This window comes from Podarcis melisellensis (assembly GCF_964234715.1).
Source record: "Podarcis melisellensis genome assembly, chromosome: 1".
In the NCBI taxonomy this organism is placed as follows: Eukaryota; Metazoa; Chordata; class Lepidosauria; order Squamata; family Lacertidae; genus Podarcis; species Podarcis melisellensis.
In genome coordinates this window covers 108,188,235-108,203,100 of record NC_138528.1, presented here as the reverse complement: position 1 = coordinate 108,203,100, position 14,866 = coordinate 108,188,235, and the positions used below count along the sequence as shown (strand labels likewise).

The 14,866-nt window shown below is 41.4% G+C and overlaps 1 protein-coding gene across 1 annotated transcript in view; it reads left to right on the top strand.

The window, feature by feature from the left end:
* Positions 1–14,866, top strand: part of LOC309376852 (sodium channel protein type 2 subunit alpha-like) — a 49,694-nt gene that overhangs the window by 24,429 nt on the left and 10,399 nt on the right. Inside the window, exons 15-20 of the mRNA XM_081923754.1 lie at positions 5,784–5,901; positions 8,518–8,672; positions 9,707–9,880; positions 11,198–11,320; positions 13,998–14,270; positions 14,559–14,612. Of these exons, the coding sequence (XP_081779880.1) occupies positions 5,784–5,901; positions 8,518–8,672; positions 9,707–9,880; positions 11,198–11,320; positions 13,998–14,270; positions 14,559–14,612 (897 nt within the window). The remainder of the gene's footprint in view (positions 1–5,783; positions 5,902–8,517; positions 8,673–9,706; positions 9,881–11,197; positions 11,321–13,997; positions 14,271–14,558; positions 14,613–14,866) is intronic.

The window sequence follows — 14,866 nt, the reverse complement described above, 5'->3', positions numbered from 1 at the left end:
TGGTTTTTAACCAGGCACAGCAACGTGTGTCAGCCATTTTGAACAGGTTACCTCAGCAATTCATATATACATGATCACTGTTGAACAAAGATTGACTGGCATGCATGCTAATCTGTATATTTCCCTCTTCATCCATTGTGATACCAACAGAAATATGCACAAGCTGATCTGCAATTGGAGTCATGTGACGCTCATCCCAGCATGATCAGCACACTCTTAACATTCACTGTGTCTGATGATTTCTACATAGCATTTTGATATGTGAACTGCATGGTCTGTGGCACTGGTTCTCAAGCTGTGATCTGCAGACCACCAGAGCTCCGGAAACCTCATTCAGGTGGTCTGTGGTGTGTCCATGAAGAACACTTGCAGTTTGAATTCTTGTAGAATTCTATGGAATTCAAATTGCAATACAGTAAAATATAAGAAATAAAAGAAATTGTTTTTTTTAAAAAAATACAATTTAAGAGTCATATAGCATCTAGCACAGCACACTACCATTGCTAGCACAACAGAAAGAATAATTACGTAATCAACCCATTTTCATGTGGTCTTGGGCTGGGAGGAAGGTTTGGTCCATCAGTATAGTTGGGTCTTGAATTCTAAAGTTCCAAGCGTGCTCAAGTTTAGTAAGAGCTAGTTGTAATTTTGAGAAATTACATAATTGGTCTTAATGTGATGAATATTAACATTGCATTTTTATTAGTAAGCTCTTTAATATAATAAACTGACATATGCATTCCTTAAGGCATACTTCATTAATTTACAGTGCATATTTATGCATATTTGCATACGTCCAAGTATGCTCAAGGAGGCTGAATGACACGTAAGTTTGAAACAGGATTTCCTTCGTTTTTCATGAGTATAAAAGCATGACAACTCTTTTCTGTTTCATAATGACATTTTTAGGGAAGAACATGAATGTTGTTGCTTTTGTTCCCTAAATGTTCATGGTAGTGTTTAATTTACATTTTGATAGATGCAACTGGATACTGGTGGACTTTTTTGTCCTATTGTCTTCTGTGGAAGACTAGGAAATACAGGGATGGGCCATTCTGTAATTGACAGCAGAAAAATCTTGCCTTGGAAGTGGATGTAGTGGCCATATCCTATGGTAGACTTACATTGACATCACCACTAAGAGTAATTTGCACTTTATCGTGTTTCCTGTTAGGTGTTTGGGCAATTGGGTCCTCTGGCTACATTCCCGTCAGGTAGGGAACCTTCAGGGATGAAGGATCCTTCACTACCTTTCCTCTTAGCCATGAGGAGGAGGCCTGGGGCTTGGCAAACTAACTGCTACCTCAGTGCCTGCAGCTGAATATGGTGATGGCCAAGGAAGTGATTGTGAGTGCAGCTTTCCCATAATGTTGTGGCTGTTGACAGTCTTTGCCAAAGGCCCTGGAAGACCCATGAGGGGGTTTTCCATGCTATGCTGAGTTTAATGAGTAGGAGGCAGTACCTCCGCTTCTAATCCTGTTTCACCATTCATTCATTCGCCCAAGATTTTGCTGGCAGTGAATACTTTCCTTTCTTAACCTTTGTTTGGTTTTATTTATTGTCATACAAGTTTCATATTGTGCTTTGAGATTTTGAAATGAAAAGTGGTATAAATATATTTTAAAGTAATTTATTTTTAAAGGATAACTCATTGTGCCAACAGATGCCACAGGACTTGCCCCTTTTCCCGTTCTCCCCCCTGCCCATGTGCTTCCATAATCAGCTATGGGGAATCCTGGAACCCTACAGAGCAGATTTTTGGAATGCTGGGCAGCCGGGGGAAGAAAGGAAGCGCTGTTGTGCAAGCAGAAATCCACTGCATAGGTGAGGTGACACTGTTGGATGTCACCCTATACTTTTAAAATCGAAACATTTCATCCTTGTTACAACTGCTCTCTTGCAAACCTTATTTTAAGGCACAGGGTGCAATCACCAAAAGTAAAGCTGGTAGAGTACCTATTGGAGTTTAGCTAGCGCATCAGAATCTGCAACCTTGCTGAGTTCCATTTCTAAGTTCTGAAGATTTAATAAATTCATGTCAAAACAGAACTGGCTGGCTTCCCAAGCCAATCCCATGCGTGTTTCATCATAAATGCTGAATAATAATAATAATAATAATAATAATAATAATAATAAATAATAATTTATTTATATTCCGCCGTCCCCAGCCGAAACCAGGCTCAGAGCGGCTAACAACAGTAAAAGTAATACAACATTCTAAAATCAATTCATTCTAAAATCAATTCAAAATCAAATTAATGGCAACGATTGGGCTAGAGTTCTATGAGGATAACCAAAGGAGGGGGTCAGGCTTTGCCTTGGCCAAAGGCCTGATGGAACAGCTCTGTCTTGCAGGCCCTGCGGAAAGATGTCAAGTCCCGCAGGGCCCTAGTCTCTTGTGACAGAGTGTTCCACCAGATTGGAGCCACAGCCGAAAAAGCCCTGGCTCTGGTGGAGGCCAGCCTAACCTCCCTATGGCCCGGGACCTCCAAGATGTTTTTGTTTGAAGACCGTAATGTCCTCAGTGGGACATACCTTTCACTTGCTAGTTTGTGTGTCCTCTCACCATGAGCTGATTTAACCACTAGGCAAATTAGGCCGCTGTCTAGGGCAGCAATATTTTAGGTGTAGCAAAATTAGAAGCTTAGTAAAATTCAAAAGGGCTGCTCCTTCCTAACCACTCATCTGGGGTGTGTCCTGCTCCTGCCCGGTGTGGCTGTCCTGTTTTCTCCCTTCCCAGGGTCATTTTGACCGCTCTCCATTTTGCTGCTGTCAGGGAAAGAGGAGAATAAGATGCACCCTTCCATGGGCTCAGAGGATGTTGGGTAACTGCAGCTGCTGATTAGCACCTGTAGTAATGTTGCTTTCACTATTCTGCATTAGACCAGCCTAGGAGTGGCTCATTCCGGATTGGCAAGCCCCACGGTTGCATACAAGGCAGGCTGGCAGGCTGTTATGTAACAGAAGAGGAAAATGTAATATATATTGATCACTTGTGATTTTTATAATCCAGTTCAGAATTACTTCACCCTGCCTCTGCTACAGCATCTTAAAAATGCTCTCCATATTAAAATGATGAAAACAAATGTTCATGTAATTAATTAGATTTGAATTAGTATTTTCCAGTTCAGAATAATTAGAAGAGTATTCATTGTTGCTTTTGCCTTTTTTATAATGCTTCTTGTGTATAAAGACCTTCACAATATTTACACAACAGCCTCGTGAGGTAGATCATTCATAATTTCACTTTACAGGCAGGGAACTGGATACAAGTGTCTTGCAGTTTGCCAGTTGCTTGTTCAGCTGGAACGAATAGCAATTTAACTGTCCTCATAAAATACCTGAGTAGCAAATAACATGAAAGTCTATCACAGGGATAATTTGTGCTCGTAAATCTTTCTGCTATCTTAGGGTTGCCATATGCCTGGAATTTTCCTGACATAGCTGGAATATGCCAATCGGAAGCAATGTCTGGGTGCAAATCGCTGAAATGTTGAATTTCCTGAAAAAATAGCTTTTGTGTCCAGATTTTCACTTTTTGAACTATGGCAACCCTATGCTATCTGCAGCAGATTGAAACTAAAACAGAAAAATCCAAGCTAGCATTTGTAGGTACAGTCAATAAATATTTTTTCACCTTTCATTTGACATAAGTTTTAAAGTGAATTGGACCAACAGAGGTTCTGTTCCATCCATTTTTCCAAGCAGCTCTCAAAACGATGACCTTCCTCCTCTCGAGTTTGATGCACTTAGGCTACATTGATCAGGATACCTTCATGAGAATGAAAAACGACAAATTATTTTTGTGACAATTACTTTTCCAATGGTTAGCTTTGATGGAAGGAGAATTGGCAATATATTCATATGGGCGGGGGCTGGAGTGTGCTTGTGACTGGTCCATCTCTGAGTAATTATTTACATGGTTGGTTATACATACCCATTGGGTCCATGGCAGCACCGTACTTAACACCATATTCAGGATAAATATCTAGATTGTCAATAGGATTATCACTTTCAGGAAAATATTTGCTTTTCTAAAAAAATGATTAGGAACAGTACCTTTGAACATCTTAAATAAGTCTTTAAATAATTGGAATAAAAGTTTGAAAATCATGGAAAGGTGTACATCATCCCTGAATCATGTAAGTCAGAATGCAATAACTGTGATTAGAATCACCCTGTATTGTTTTAACTGTGCTTTCATCATTCCCCACATTCATCCAGCTGTTGGTGCCATTTCTGATGTTATATACTGTATGGTAATAACATTGTATCAGGCCAGAGAATGCCATAATCACAACTACTTTGGTTAATTTTGGTACTCAGACCTATCTGGCTCATGCTGTTTATTTTGGCCCTGCCTTAAATCCCATTGTGTATTTCATCTCAATGGTCAGGTTCGAAGGATGCCAAACCAATTGCAGTCACAACCTAAGATGAGAGTTCTCTAGCACCTGAATCGATAATTCTCTGAATACATCTAAGAGTTGGTCTGAGTACCAGAGTAACAAAGAGTTTAAAAATGCATAGAAACCAACACATCTATGCACTTGCAAGAGAGAATGCAAAATAAAGGCTGTGGGAATGAAATAAATATGTTTCTTTCATTGTTGACATTCCTTTTTTTAAAAAAAAAGTAGTTTGTTTGGGGATGAAATGGTATTCTGTGATTATCCGTTGTCTGGTGAACACCCAGTTTACTGCACCATATACAATATTGTTCTGGAGGGTCCCCCGCCCATCAGGAGCTGTTTTTCAGGGAAATGAGGAATGGATAGGGAAGACAGCCAAATATTGGTTGCCATGCCTTGCACAAGTGCTTTCTGCTAGCATAGAGCCACCCCTAGATAAAACTCAATCTTTGTGGGGGTGGCGGGGAATCAATCACTCTCGTCCAAATTGAGAGCAATTTGGGTCTTGCCTCTGATTTCAACTTTTTTTTGGGGGGGGGTTCCTGTCTGTGGTGCAAGCTTGAATTTAGCATTATAAATAATATTGATAGATAAAGCTGTTTAGCAGTATTTATTTTCCTGCCGATCAACTAATGTCAGTTAAGTCAGAACTACTATGACAAAATTGTTCTTTTTTGAAAAGAACAATTTTAAGAGCAGCAGAAAAAAATTGCACCCTCTATACATTTATTGATAATTATACAGATTGACACCAGATGGGTTTTTTTTTTGGGGGGGGGGATATTCTTACCATCATTGCCCAAAAAGCATTTGAAATTTCCTTTGGTAAGTAACAATGCAAAGCTGCATATGGGTATGTTTAGATGTTCTAAGGCACTTGAACCCTATTCAGGTGTTGCAATCTCCACCCGGTGGTTGCAGAGTATGGCTGTGTGCTCTGTCCCCACCTGCACTTCCCCCAAACAGTGGCTGCATCCTTGACTTCCCATGCTGAGCAGGAAAGTCTGAAGGGTTAGGGGGTAAGCTCATTTGGTTGTGTGCATTTGGAAGCCTCTCCTATTGGAAGTCCTGTATTATCAGGGTTCCCAGTCACAGGGAGGCTTCTTGGAACATTAATTTAAACTTATGAAAACCCTTCAGGGTTTCCCACTCAACACAGGAAGCTGGGAGGTGGAGTGGGCATACAGATGGGCTGGCATGTAAAGGTCCCGTAATCTGAAGTAGGCTTTTGTGAACACAGCTTTGCTTTTCTGGAAATCTGATTTGAGATGTGTGAACATACTCCCGTGCATGCCCAGTCACATTACCCTCAGCTCAGAATACAGTACATACTGCTTTTTTAAAAAATGCATTGTGTGATCTTACTTACAGAAATTAAGTATTTCCAGCACCACTGAAGGCAGCACAATTGATGTTGCTCCCCTGGGAGAGGAGGAAGCGGAAGATGCAGCAGAAGACCGATCACAACCAAAGGCTTGCTTTACAGAAGGTATCAAGGGCAGCAAACTTAACAGTGGGGATTGCATGCAGGACAAAAATATGTATTTGGGAATTGCTGTATCCTGTGAGTATGTGAGGAAGCAGGAGGGAGATGTTCAGCCAAATGATTTTATGCTTATGACAAAGTGGGTTGTGGCTCATGGAAGCTTATGACACAATAAATGTGCTGGTCTTATTGGTGCCACAGATCTCTCTGTTTCTTTTGCTACAACGGACTTAACATAGCTACTCCCTCTGGGATTTTTCCTTGAGGAAATGCTATTTTAAACGCAGTTGCTATTTAGAGTAATGAAGCTGTTTTAAATTTACGATTTGTGAGTCAGTTTAGCAAACAAATGTAGGGATGGGCAGAATGTCTGGCACCAGCAATATGTAGGCAGCAAGTGAAAGGTTCTGGGTTGTATTCAGCATAGCGCTACGGCTAAGCTTCCATCAGGGCAACGTTTTCCCCCCTGCAGGATTGAAACTTCATCCCCAACCCTGCACAATTGTTCTGGGGTTTCCGTAAATCATAAAACTGGCTAACAACTATCCGATCCATATATTTCCAGGAGGATTTCCCCCCTCTTTTAAGTCATTTCTTTAAATGAGCATTTGTGGTGAAACATATCAGATTAATGGCAGACTATCAATCTGTTACAGTGACGTTTCTCCCTTTGGAGTTGGCCTGTTCCTTGAGGAAGGACGTCAAGTCTATGCACCGCTCCACATTGTCAGTTGGGGGAAAAATCCATCCCTTTGAAATTGGAGTCTAGAATAAGTTTGCTGACTTTGTCCCAGAGGATTTCCTACTCTTCAGGATGCAGTTAGCAAATTGTTTCCTGCTTCCAGACTCCATTGCAAGATCTTTTCCATTGATCCATTTTCGTCCTGTCATTAAGCAGAATGGTAGAGAGTCCTGGGGATACAATGTTTCTTTGTCTGAGAAAACAGAAAGTAGAAACAGTACCAAAGGTTTCCTTAAAAAGAGATATTAAGCCGGAGCGTTGCTAGGTACAGACCTCTGATGAAAAATTAGCAAAAAATAAATAAAATAGCATATGCCATTTTATATGTATAGATGCAAATTCAGACTGACTTTCAGAGGGAGTAGTAACAATAATGTGAAGGGAATAATGCATGCAGTCACATGACACTGGACATTATGAGTGATCCAATAAGGCCAGAAACCATAGTTTCCCACTATGAGAATGAACCATGGAGAGCCTCAGGCTTGCAGACTCTTCCTTCCCACATCTCTCCCGTCTGCAAGGAGGCCAGAAGCTTTTCCTTTTGCTCTTAAACAAAACATGACTCCCATTATGCTGGAACTCAGAAACTGTTGTTTGTATTAAGTCTAGTTAGAAAAAAGTCAATCTGAAGCCACAGTTTGATGCTGACTTTCCCCTGCTGCCTAGAGTTAAAGCAAACCACAGCTCCCTGCTTTTGTTGCACTAGAAACTAAGGTTTGCTTAAAAGCAGAAGCAAATCTTCATTATGAAAGAGTTCTAGCAGTAGTTCTAGCGTTATTTCATTCATATAGCAGAAAATCATGTTTTTCTGATTACATCATAACTGTAACACTGTACTCATTATACTTGTGGAAACACATTCCCCACAACAGTCATATTTGCAAGGGTGAAATAAGAGAATCACATTTTTCAGGAATAAAAGACTGCAATTGGTGTTCCTGGAAAATGCAACAGAGGAGGAAGAAGATGTAATTCCCTGAACATATATGAAATCAGGTTCTCAGAGCAAGAAACTGAACTTATTATGTTTGTTATTACATAATACACATAAAATACATAATGCCATACACATTGATGATGCTACATTAATAATCACCATCATTGTGCACAATGAATTTAGAAATACTGTTGTATAATGTTTAATTAGATAAATGAATCTGGCAACAGTACAGTGGTACCTTGGGTTACATACACTTCAGGTTACATATGCATCAGGTTACAGACTCCGCTAACCCAGCAATAGTACCTCGAGTTAAGAACTTTGCTTCAGGATGAGAACAGAAATCGTGCGGCAGGAGGCCTCATTAGCTAAAGTGGTGCTTCAGGTTAAGAACAGTTTCAGGTTAAGAATGGACCTCTGGAACGAATTAAGTACTTAACCCGAGGTACCACTCTAAAGAGCAGAAACTAATAGTTTCTTAACACCTCAAAGACCTGTGTTGGCGGTTGATTTTATAGCCTCCTTCATCAGATTCAAACATTAGTTTCTACAGTGCCACAAAACATTTTGTTTCCATAAACATACCTTCAATTGCATATTTCAGTATTGTTCATTTCCAACAATGGCTTCAGGACATGAGAAACTCATGAGGCTGGATCCTGAGAACTATGAGCAGAACTATGAATGGAAAGGTGGTGGGGTGTGGGGAGTCACACCCTTGTGGCTAACAGAAGTCTCTTCTGGAGAGTTGGGGTGCCTTTGGGGAACCTGTGGGAGGTGGCACGTGAGGCTGTAGGGAGAAATGGAAATCTATGAGGATTTCCTTCCATTTGCAGAAGGGCAGCTCAGGGCCCAATCCATATCCTGGAGTTTGCCAGGATATTTTACTTTATTTTATTTTGATAATTTTATCCACCAAATATTCTGATTCCAGGCTGTGTACGGAGATTCAAATGCTGTCAGGTCAGCATAGAATCTGGAAAGGGCAAATTATGGTGGAACCTTCGCAAAACCTGCTATAAAATAGTGGAACACAACTGGTTTGAAACCTTCATTGTCTTCATGATCATTCTCAGCAGCGGTGCTTTGGTAAGTGGAATATAGATTATTATTTTGTAGAACGGAGTATATTAATTAATTGGGATGGGAGGAATTGTCCCAATTTGTACACAAATGAATTTATTTTGGGGTGGTCTTCTATTCCCTTCTAGTTATATGACTTTTTAAATATATATTTCTCCCTTTGAAATCCAAGTAGCTATTCGTTAAGATTCTCTTATAGTCACAGTTGGGTTTGTCTATTACCATGCTACCATTCTAGTTTCCCAAAACAAGTTGTGGGAATGTGTCCCTCTAGATCAGCCTTTCTCAAACTGTGGGTCCCCAGATGTTGTTGAACTACAACTCCCATCAGCCCTAGCTAGCAAGGCCAGAGCTCAGGGATGATGGGAGTTATAGTCCAACAACATCTGGGGACCCACAGGTTGAGAACCACTGCCCTAGATGGACTACAGCTCCCATCATTCCTGACCTTTGGCCATGCTGTGTGGGACTGAAGAGAACTGGGAGTCCAACAACATCTGGAAGGCTATAGGTTCCACATTCCTGCTTTCGTTTTCAAGCCTTTTTTGTATAAACTCCTAGTTCCTTCCCATGAATTACATGGAATTATGCTGTATTTTGGGTGTTGGGTTGCTAGTTTTAATGAAACAGAATTACATTTCATTTTGATTTTTTTTAAATGTTGTTTGGTGCATTTTGATGTATTGGGAAGAATTTTATTCTTGAGAGGCTATGTTGAAATCAATTAAATAAAATAGCAGGAACTTCTTTAAGTGTATTTTAAAGAGTATTGGTAGCCTCTAGATGTCTTATAACTTGTCAAACCAATTTGGTTCAGGTACGTGTTTTGATAATGTGTAGATTCTGCATTTCAAGCAAATGTTAGAAAATATTCCAATGGAATAGCAAGTCACAAGTGTCCGAAATGTAACTGAGATGTACATAAACATAAAGCATAGCCTTTAAAAATATCAGGCACAGCAGAATGAGTGACATTTTGTCTCTCCGTGCCACCCCCACAGCCAATATGACCTTATTTGTAGTAGCGTTTTTCTTCATAGGCTTTTGAAGATATATATATAGAACAGCGCAAGACTATCAAGATCGTACTTGAATATGCAGATAAGATCTTCACATACATCTTCATTCTGGAAATGCTTCTGAAGTGGGTAGCTTATGGGTTTCAAGCCTATTTCACAAATGCCTGGTGCTGGCTCGATTTCCTGATAGTTGATGTAAGTACTTCCTTTGCCTAGCAGCTTTGTACATTGAATTGTTGGTGAGCCATGCTTTCATCATAATGCATCATAATATTTAAAGTGGGCTATTTTGGCTCAGTTACGCATCACAGTCAGAGCAAGATGCATTCTTGTACTCCCAGTCACCTTCACTAGCTTAGGTCTCTTACCTAGTGGGTGTTTGCTTCAGCGACCTAACACATAGTAGCTATGGGAAGGAACTGGTAATAGAAGTCCCTTGCTTTTTATTCAGATGTGTTCTGTAGATATAGGGATTTGTTCAGGTCTCTCATGAACTGGGCTGCAACACTTTACCCTCTGTTTGTGCTCAGTGCCCTTTCTACAGTGTTACCCACCATTATCAATTTCTCTTCCCATGTGTTCTTGTGTACTCATGACTGCCTAGATGTGGGGATGTGGCAGCGTTGTAGTGTTGTGCCATGTGACTTGATGTGTTCATAATGTTCTTCTATATCTCACGTAAGCTTGATTCTGTGCTACATTTAGGTACTGGGATAGTCAGGAACCTGGCCTCCAACATGCCTGGGTGCAGATTGGTGGTCCTGTGGTTAGTAGCTGGGCTCATTCTGTACCCATTACTGAATTGTTTGTCATTTACAGTATAGGTGGGTAATTCAGGGAGGTGACTAACAGTAAGATAATTTGGACTTTAGGTGCATCAGTTGCTGGAACGCTGTCCTGCAATGGTGCAAGACCCATATGGAGTGAATTTTGAAAGGCGCAGTATCTGAGGGCAGGAACCGTATCTAAGGGCAGGAACCTTACTAAGCAGACCCAGGTCTCATCAAACCCATTTCACTGCCCTAAGTTTCACTCTGGAAAAAAGGCAGGATATGCATGTAGGTAGGTAGGTGGAAACAGAAATAGCTTGCCCAGCAGTGGCTGCAACAACAGCCTCCCATCAGCAAGTTTGCTGCCACTTAATGGGGAAGGCAGGAACAAGGAGACAGAGAGCACAGGGTTGTGTGGGCAAGCTAGTGATGGCAATGTGATGGGTCTGCCAGTGTGTCCACACAGCCCTAACCTTGCAACCACCTCATCTGTCCCCCTCTTAGTATGTTGTGGTGTTGCCACTGTTGGCAGGCTATTGCTGTGACACCATCCCACCAGGCAAGCTGTTCCTGGAGAGGAAGGAAGGATCATTCATCTGTTTACTTGGCGTAATGCAGGTTCCCCCTCTGGTTTAAGTTTGCAATCGAGCTGATATTAGAATTCTATCTGTTGTTTTTGTTGTTAAAAAGATATAATTTATACTTTTTCAATAATTCTGTAACTGTTGTCATTTCTGAATAGGTTTCTATAGTGAGTCTAATAGCCAATGCCTTGAACTTTTCCGAACTTGGTCCCATTAAATCGCTTCGGACACTGAGAGCCTTGAGACCTCTGAGAGCATTATCGCGATTTGAAGGAATGAGGGTGAGTCAGACATCATTAAATAACAATTGAGGGACTCGTGGTCAGAAACAGCAAGCGGTATCTCTGTTTCTTAATGTAAGGGTATAGGTGCTGTTTTAGTTTGCAGTTGCTAGCAGGAACATTGCTTTCAGCCAGGGATGGGGGGTTGTGGATAACCATAATGTCCCAAAAGGAGTCAGTGGGATATGTTGTGAGCCACTTTGTGGTCTTTTGATAAAGAGTGGTATAGACATTTAATTAATTATAGTAAAAATTACATCCAAGGCGAGCATAACTTGACTTGGGGAGAACGTTTTGTGTGTGTGGCATCCACACAGAAAATTGTTACTATGATTCACTTTTATCCCATCCTTTTCCAAGGACCTCAGGACTGCATACATGTTTCTCCCTTCTGTTTATCCTCCCAGCAGCCCTGCCAAGTAGCTTAGATTGAGAAAGGAAATTCCTCCAGTAGGCTTTGTGAATGAGTGGGGTGGTCTCAGTACCAAAACCCTAACTGAAAACCAGTCCCACCCAAAATTGACTAGAGCTGGTCAGAGACCACCCACTCAAGAATCTTTCCCAGAAAGGGGGCATTTGCAATCATTCTTTAGTTGTTCAGATCTTTCAGCTCCAGGGAGAATTTCTGAAGGAATGGACTTACTGCTGCCTCTTCCAGGCAGCCCAATACCATTCCCTCTTGGAGTGAGGCATTGATAAGCTCTTCCTTCTCTTCTCTTCCCATCCCCAGCCAAGAAGAGTGTGGATTTGATATCCCGCTTTATCACTACCCACAGGAGTCTCAAAGCGGCTAACATTCTCCTTTCCCTTCCTCCCCCACAACAAACACTCTGTGAGGTGAGTGGGGCTGAGAGACTTCAAAGAAGTGTGACTGGCCCAAGGTCACACAGCAGCTGCATGTGGAGGAGTGGAGACGCGAACCCGGTTCCCCAGATTACGAGACTACCGCTCTTAACCACTGTGCCACACTGGCTCTCACTGGCCACGAGGGTCAAGGGTCAAAGAATGCAAATGGTCACCTGCAGCTACCCAGGTACCCTGCCAACATACACAGGCTGTGCTAATGAAACTCATTCGACAAAACTGAACGACACAGCATTCTGGACACCCCTTAAGATTGACCTGCTACAACAGTGGAGTCAAGGTCCAAGCAGATTGCAAGCAAATCACAGCAGGCCACAACCTACTTTGGGCCAGTATGTAAGAGCACTTGCTACATGCAATAAAACTGAACTGCATGGTATATAGAGGGTGCACTCGAGGCAGTGAATTCAGCCAGTGTGGTATAGTGGTTAAGAGCGGTAGACTCGTAATCTGGTGAACCGGGTTCACGTCTCCGCTCCTCCACATGCAGCTGCTGGGTGACCTTGGGCTAGTCACACTTCTCTGAAGTCTCTCAGCCCCACTCACCTCACAGAGTGTTTTTTGTGGGGGAGGAAGGGAAAGGAGAATGTTAGCCGCTTTGAGACTCCTTCGGGTAGTGATAAAGCGGGATATCAAATCCAAACTCTTCTTCTTTGGTGCCCTCACCACGACTGTGTAGGCTTGATAACAAGCACATACATATCTTCATGCATATTCACCAGGAGCTTTCCTGCACTTGCATTCTAGCTGCCCCCCCCCCCATACAGGTGTCCCAGACAATAGCCTCTTACCCAATCTCCTTCTTTTGGTTATAACCCAAGTGAATATCATCCCTTCCCACCCACTCTGCAATAAGCTTATATCTCCGCCTGTAAGAGGTTAGCTCTCCTGTTATATTCACAGCCTTCTGTTCTCATTTGTTCTCTAATACATTATTAAGCACATAATAGGATCCCACTTTCCCTTCCTCATTTTATCTAGAGGAATATATTTATTTAGATAGTTATTTGAATACACAATATTCACATTACTTTTAATGTTGGACTTAAATAATTATTAGGGCAGCAACAACAATCTTCCTTTTAAAAAGGAATGACAATATCATCTTAGAAAGACGTGGTCTTCTGTGAGGTAAGTGTGCATCATCACAGAGCCAGAAGATGACTCATTCCGTCTTAGAAAAGGGATTATGCCTTGGGGGAAAGAGGTGTGGGGAGGGGTTTGCCAAGGGGAGCTGTTCTTGGTGGATTCAGTGGCAATAAACATGCTTTGCATAAAGACTGCAAGTTTTATACATGTAAAGCAAGAATAAAGCATGAAATGCACATAGGTAGCCTGCTTCTGAGCATAGTGCAGAGAACTAGTGTGCATAAAGCACATTCAAGCATGATTTGTGCAAGAAGACCACATTATCCTAACTAACTGGACTAAGGCATAAGACCTTATCACTGGGTAGGGTGAAACATAATAAGGCATAAGGCAGGAGCCCACTGCTTTCGCTGGAGTTGCTAAGAGCCTCCAGGACAGCGGCAGACATGACCTCTTAACAGCCATGATGGTAATGGCTTGCTAATGGTTTAGAAACTTTCCCCCAGAACTGTGGTTTTTATTTAAATGCAGATTTATGTTAATCAAACGGATCAGTTGATTAAAATGCTTCAGCCAGTTGACTGGGATTTAATTGGAGTTTACCATTAAGTATCTGATAAAATCTAACACCAGCATCAGAAGCTACCTAAATACTTTTCCCAACATCAAATCTTTTGCAGTCGTTTCAATAACTTCTGTTCACTTCTTTTGTCATTTTGTCTAGGTGGTTGTGAATGCTCTGGTAGGAGCCATACCCTCCATCATGAACGTGCTTCTCGTTTGTCTTATATTCTGGCTAATTTTCAGCATCATGGGCGTCAATATGTTTGCTGGCACGTTCTACTTTTGCATGAATAATACAGATCAGAAGATGATTTCACATGAAATAGTTGCGAATAAATCAGTTTGTGAAAGTATGCCAAATGTATCCAGATGGACAAATGTTAAAGTAAACTATGATAATGTGGGAGCCGGATACCTTTCTCTACTTCAGGTTGTAAGTAATCCCCCATTAGATACCGCTAATAACTTCCATTGGCAGTAGGTTGGATGTCAGTTTTGTTGGGTGGAATCCCATTGGTGTCCTTGTGCTCATAGAAGGACGCCTGCTATGAAGGGAAGGGGAGGCAATCTTTCCCAGTTTCAACCTACAGCTGTGCATGTGTGCTAAAATGGTCACCTGTATATGCAAGAGTTTTAAGCTCTGGTTTGGAAAATTTGCACAATATTCTCAGCTATTAGAACTTAGACCGTGGATAGCTTTTAACCTATCTCCTCTTTATAGGCCACCTTTAAAGGATGGATGGAGATAATGTATGCTGCTGTGGATTCCACAGGTGTAAGTACATTATGGTATCTCTCTCTTTTTCTTTCTCAAATGCTGATTGTGTGTGAGTGTGTGTGTGTTTTAAAGCGCTTACTATCATATTTATTCTCTTAACGAAAACAGTCTTGTCTTTTCAATTTGTTTTTACGAACATCGCCCTCCCCCCCCCCCAAAAAAAATTGGGCATCTTGTCTAAGATTTGGTATGTGGTGTTTTGTTCTCTGAATATGGGTAAGGGAATATTCTGGAAGTGGAAATTGCTTTCC